General features: G+C 41.6%; 1 protein-coding gene across 2 annotated transcripts in view; it reads left to right on the forward strand.

Moving 5' to 3' along the window:
- Positions 1-70: 70 nt before the first annotated feature.
- The window catches only part of LOC111869201 (odorant receptor 83a-like), a 15,539-nt gene continuing 8,792 nt past the window's right edge, over positions 71-6,817 (forward strand). For both annotated transcript variants that reach the window (XM_033753329.1, XM_033753330.1), the window contains exons 1-3: positions 71-289; positions 2,168-2,355; positions 6,002-6,101. In XM_033753329.1, coding sequence (XP_033609220.1) covers positions 104-289; positions 2,168-2,355; positions 6,002-6,101 — 474 coding nt within the window. In that variant the 5' untranslated portion in view covers positions 71-103. The remainder of the gene's footprint in view (positions 290-2,167; positions 2,356-6,001; positions 6,102-6,817) is intronic.

Genomic DNA, 6,817 nt, shown 5'->3' on the forward strand with positions numbered 1-6,817 from the left:
TTTTAGCATTAAGATGAACGGAATACGAAATCTGCTGAGCATGGCCAAACATTTCACCTGGTCCGAACTACAGACTAGAGATTCAAACACTGGTTCGCTCACCATGGCGGGATGGATCCAACGCATCCAACCTATGATGTGGCGACTGAACTTTTGTGACTGGGGAACACACCTTCTCTACTTCATCCTTAGAGGCGTTGCAGGCAATGGCAAGCCATTTTTCTTCAACTCGTGGTTCCCACTTGATACAGATGACATCGCATCTTACACACTGGTTATCATCATGCAGGTAACATATGACATATTTCTATGTGGAGTTGGGTGGATTTCTTTCGCAACGTAAGGGGCTTGCACGGTGCAACGTCTCTAGAATTTGACTGCAGCTATAGTGAGATTTTCAGGACATGTAGCATGCATGAAAAGCATAAGAAATGCATACAGAATTACAGCCGGAATATAGGAAAAGACAGCTATGGAAACACATACGTAGATGGCACGGAAGTATAGTAAAGTAGACATTAAACGTGCATGATATGCGGATGTAGACTTCTTCACGCTGGTAACGTATAAAATCGTTTCTGTATCTGTGATCGGGTGGATTCCATTCATGATGAAAAAGTCTCTTGCGATAAAATGCCTCTACAAATACGTATAACTGTAATTATAACGAGGATTACATGATATAAGTACCAAGAAACCTGGCTAAAGCTGTAGTGCTTCTAATTGTATTTGAGAAGTAACCGCGATCCTGAATAGCGCAGCCGGTATAGCTACTGATTACGGACTGAACGACAAAGGAGTCGGAATTCGAGACCCAGTGGGGGATAAAATTTTCACTACTCCATGTTATCCAGACCGGCTCTGGGGCCCAACCGGCCTCCTATCCAAAGGGTACCGGGTGCTCTTTCCCCGGGGGTAAAGCGGCCGGAGTGTGAAGCTGACCACTCACCTTCAACCAATCCAGAGGTCAAGAAAATATGGTTCTACACATTCACTTTCGAATTCACCTTCATGGTGCAGTGCTTAATTAGTTAAGCGAAGAGACAACTTAACTTTTTACCGAATCAAACCTCGGCCAGATGAGCAGCTGTCCTAACTGAGGTTTCGTTTGTGGCGTTCCTGCGCCCCTTCAGATTAATGAAGGGACAGCGCGTAATCTGTAACATGAACGCTGACTCCCATATCAATCCCAATCTATTTTTCTCCATCATCCTATCATTTGACGCCTTGCAGCCTGAGTTATTGACAGACTCGTTAATGAACTACAAAGAAATAAAGTCAGAGCACGTATGGAAGAAATGAGAATTGCACAGAGAAAACTTGCAGGGGCGAGAACACTTTGGGGATGTACACGTGTAGGTGGTATGATATTACTGGAGTATTCTTTGAAGCAATATTGTGTAAGATAGTAGACGTCTTCATCATACAGTTGTTTTCGCCATGAGAGACTTTAATTTAAGTTTCAGCAAAATGGTTGCATCAGATTGACGAAGAAGAAAACGAAACTTGAAGGGTTTTAGTACAAACAAGAAATACCATACTTAAATTGAAATCAATGGTGTCTTTGTGGATGGATGAACATAATATTCCTATTAATATTCGCATTTATACATTAAATGAATAGTGCGCAATAAACTCTAAACCAAATTTTCCAGTCGTATCATATATTTTAAAAGCCTGGGTCGAGGTACACAGTGTTACAGTCTCCGTGCAGCGTGACGCTAGGCAACATACTATTTGCAGTGAGTGTCTATGCGTGATATTAGTGTAGTGTTTAATGTTACTTTCTTTGTAACCATTTGATGAAAACTTAATGTATTCACAAATGAGTAATAATACAATAAGCCCAAAAGATTCATTTGTTGACTTAGAAATAACAGAGACTGAATTGACTAAAGTAGTCCACAGCATAGTAAGAGAGTACATAAGCTATTCATAGGCTTCAAGAAAGCCTAGGTTTCAGTTAGGAGGGAAGTATTGTAAAATATTCTGATAGAGTTTGGAGTACTCATGAAACTGGTTAGGCTGATTAAAATGTGTTTAAATGAAACGTACAAGTATATGGGCTACGCTGTAATAGCCATTGGACAACGCTGCGCTTTTCATTATGCTATTTGCTTTGACTAATCTGTATGTAGCACAAGTTTATATGTGCTGTGTTTTACAGGCTCTGGGTAGTGTCATGATTGGCACCACACTATTCGCAGTAATGGGTTTGTATGTGACACTAGTGTCTGTTGGTTGCACCCAGCTGGAGAAGATTCAAGCAGCACTGTTGGACATTAAACAGCATGAACCGTCTGAGATGAACACACGCCTCGCGGAATGTGTGACACATCATCAGTATGTCCTCAGGTTAGTTAGCGTGCCATTATATTGCCACATGTAGGGGGGTACGCCTGACTAATAATTGCGGATTCTAGATTTTATGATTTTATGTATTTACGTCCCTCTCACAATTGCACTCGGTTATAACAGTTCACATGTTGAACCCTTTCTTGAGAACTAATCCCTCATTGTTCTCACTGTCTTCTCTGTCTGATTGGTTCTCGAACTTCAGCTACTCTGTTCTGTATTGAACTGTCGGATTCTGTATTCACTCTCCTTGGCTGTAGCTTCCGGAACTCTCCTCAGCTCACAGCTTCTATCACAGTCTTCTATCCTCTGTTATCTTCGGTGGTCGGATGGCGTAGAAGACACCTTCTTGAAGGGTTCTGTTTCGCTTTTCTGATGTGACGGCATCCAGCATACTGGCCACGTCCGCGTTGTCCCAAGAACGTGCTTTTATTACCAAGCAATATTCTGATTCAATCTCTAGCCCATTGATTGCCGTGGGAACAACGCTCATTGAGACATTGCCCGTCAATGGACATCTCTGTTATTTTCCCGACTTCGATATTCCGGCTTTTAGGCGACAGGTCACAATATCTTTGATGTGTTGTTGTAGTTCGTCCTCTGCAATTTACGGTTTCTAATTAAGTACTACTTGTTGCACAATTCTGAATAAAAATTTATGCAGTTTTCCTCCATCCTCGGAGAAGTGCATCGATTTTAGGCTAAAACAAGTCCCGACTTCTTCTTTTCACATTATTCTCAATTCATAGTTCTAAATAATTCTTTCGGTCATCATACGTCGATGTATAAATATTGGCCGTTTTCTCGTTGTTCTTAAATAAGAAATAAACGCGCTAATGCTGAACAAATTCATCGTCTGGGATGAAACACTCTGTAGTCCAATAAAAGTTAACTGACGTTTTGGGGGATTATATCGTCTTCATCTGTAAGCAAGGAACAAGGACACCGCATGTTAAGATTTGAGGTATTCCAATGACAGTGAAGAATGCAGTCTTCTGGGATGTGGTTCCATGTAGATCCTATGTGTCTGCAGCCACCTGCTCACGCTGGATCCTCGCTCGCGGATTTTTATACCCTGAAGATGGAGGCGATATGTTACTCCGAAACGTTGGCTCACATCCCAGAAGAGGGCATTCTTCAAGGATACCGTACTTTTCTACACTCGGTTCCCTCTAAATGTCGCCTGTTTCTTGCTGGTTTCATATTTCGATTACTGCTTGACCCTGAATATGGAGGCGATATGTTCCTTCGAACTACGGATACCTTCTACCGAAATATAGGATGTTACAGTCTTGAAAATTGGACTCTTCTTAGTCCATGCAGTTAAAGCTTCAATCCCAACACGCTAATGCTCTTTCATTGAATCAGACGTCATAGAATCTTGCCTTCTTTTACAGATTAACAGCTTTGTTCTGTTCCATCCATCTATCTATCTATGGCTCTATAACCCTTTGTTGGATCTTGGCCGCTTTTTCAGTTTTGTGATCTTTTTACACAGTCGGTAGGATTCTTGGAACGGGGATCAGCACGTCGTAAAGCCTCTAACTATATACAGAACAACACAAACACAGAATAAAAGAATACAGACATCCATGCCTCTAGTGGGATTCGAATTGATGATACCAGCGTTCGAGCTAGCGAAGGCAGTTCATGCCTCAGACCGCGCGACCACTGTGATCTGCTTGTTCTGCTCCACCTCACAGATAATGTTGACAATCTTATGATCGTGGCATGAATCACTGAATATGTGCTCATACCGTCATACATTTCCCCTAACCACAAGACAATAGAATACAACAAAACGAGGATAAATATATATGTCACTAGCGGGATTCCAATTCCCATCCAAATGGTTACGTGTACGGATAACCACCATAAGTGTTTTTAAATGCATAAATATCAAAGGCAAGGCCTGATTATGATGAATATTTGATTGTTTATGCATGCTGAGGCCGATCACAGTGGCCGCGCTGTCTAAAGTATGAACTGTCTTAGCTCGCTCTAACACTGTGATCGTGGGTTCAAGTCCCACTCGAGGCATAGATATCTGTATGACTTTATTCTGTATTTGTGCTGTCCTATGTGTGTAGGTAGCGGCCTTGCGACTGGCTTATCTCCTGTCACAGTAGTCCTACCGACTGTGTGAAAGATCAAGAAAGTGAAAAGCGGCCAAGACCAAACAAAGGGCCGTAGAGCCATAGGTAGGTAGGTAGGTAGGTAGGTAGATAGGTAGGTAGGTGGGTGGGTAGGTGGGTGGGTAGATAGATAGATAGATAGATAGATAGATAGATAGATAGATAGATAGATAGATGTTTAGTTGAGAATGCCATATAAGGGAACTTCGTATAAGTTGGTATCTCGGTGCCGTTGCCTTCCCGATGTTGCAGAGAATAACGAAGTATTGCCGTTTATTTCTTAGCCAGAACTTGCATAATGTAGGCCTATCGCTGGAAGCGGTTGGGGCCCGCTCTTGCAAAATAATTTACTATTTCGCCCTTCTCTTAATTCCGTTGTACTACTTTCCCGTCGTACAGCATTAGCTAAAATTGAAATTTTACCAACCACTCAGAACATATATGGAGCAATGAACTCTGTTTGAGCAGAGCTCCCAAGGGACTCGGACCCCGAGAAAGACTGCGCTGGCAAGAGCCAGCAGCATATACAAAAGACAGACCCGTCCTCTCATCAGAGAGGGCGCCCCACAGAAACAAGACTGTAACTGTCAAACGGTAATAATTAATATCTGGTCATGAGATCAAGATGGGGCTCGACACCAAGACTTACTGACTGACTGACCGTCAGTCGCAATGTGACTTTGACCATTCAGAACGAGCTCCGAGAATTACTTACTAGTAGCGAAGTATGGGATCTTTCTTAATTTTTCCCACATTATGTTACAACCCACATCTTCCATTTTTCCCATGTCTAGAGTTCACTGATTTATTTATGATCTGAAGCTTTTACGGTGGCTAAAACCGCTAAGTTATTCTCGGGATATAAGCCATGTCAATTGGTTAAATATTACCAACGTTTCAGAGGCCATCTGCTCCCCCTAGTCAAGGTCTGATGATGGTCAGAGATGGGCCCTGATACGTCAGAAATTTCTAACCAAATGGCACGACTGAAAACCTGAGATTTTATCAACTTCACTGATTTTAATTAATTTTACATATCATTTGACCTAAGATCTTAATTGAACTTGAACTTAACTGAACAACTTTCATAAAACCCTACATGGACTATTTCTGTTAAATCACGTTCAAGTTTATTTTATTCTAAACCTTTCAGAGGCCAAGATTACGTAGCTGCTTCAGTAGAATTTCGACATATCTCACCAAATGTTCACCTGAAAGAGCCTACATGGGCCAAAAGATACACGTTACGTCTTATGCACTAACTGATTAAAGTAAGTCCTTTCAAGAAAGTCAGTAGTAAACAAGATGAGATTATTGTTTACCACAGGTACACAATTAAAACTTTGTAATTTACTTCCAAGGAAAAGTAATAAATTTATTTTCTCCAAAAAGTTCTAATCGTAACTGCTTGGCGGTTTCTGTATAAAAGCATAAAAAGAAAGTTACCTATTTGTTGGCTATTGGAATATTATCACTTCAGACGTGTGAAGTTGGTACCGTTCTTACAATAGGTATATGAAGGAGCTGGAGAAAACCTTCAGCCCAGTGTTGTTTGGACCGTTCCTGTTGGTAGTAGCAGCACTGTGCTTCACGGCCTACACAGCCATAACAGTAAGTAATACTGCACATTTGTGGAGTCCGTTATCTTCATCAATTTGCGTGTGTGTGTGTGTGTGTGTGGGGGGGGTGAAATATATACTGAAATAAATCGAAATTAGCTTTTGGGAGTTTAAGAGGAACAGAGTCCTTCAGCTTACTGAAGAGATACACGTGTTCAAATACCGACACCAGCATTACATAAAAATATTGCACGAATTTCACAGCACAGTGTCAGTCACATGTCATTTGAATTCTGCCATGCGTTGGTAGTATCTAATTTGATACAATAAACAACCGAAATGTCGTCCATGGGTAACAATACTTGCAGTGTATAAGTGATCAGCTTCACGCCTTTGCCGCTTTACCCCCGGTACCCATTTGATAGGAGGCTGGATGGACACCAGAGTCATACGGACGAGGTGGAGAAGAGAAAACTCTTGACTCTACCCAGACTCGAACTTCGACCCTTCGGTCATCCAGCCCGTAGCCAGTCGCTATACCGACATCACTATCTCGGCTTGTAATTCTATTGTATGTTAATTATATAATGTAAGGAGTTTGTGGTTGACTTGAAAGGATTCTGACGATGGTGTATACTGTACTTCTTTTGGCTTGGTTTGGACTTCATCCATCGTCTGGTACGTAAAAGACAAAAAAAAAAAACGACGTTTCGGAGACTGGATCTGTCTCCGCCTTCAGGTGGGTAGGGAAGGTTAAACCTACTCAGT

The sequence above is a fragment of the Cryptotermes secundus genome, unplaced genomic scaffold, assembly GCF_002891405.2.
Source record: "Cryptotermes secundus unplaced genomic scaffold, Csec_1.0 scaffold2033, whole genome shotgun sequence".
Classification (NCBI taxonomy): domain Eukaryota; kingdom Metazoa; phylum Arthropoda; class Insecta; order Blattodea; family Kalotermitidae; genus Cryptotermes; species Cryptotermes secundus.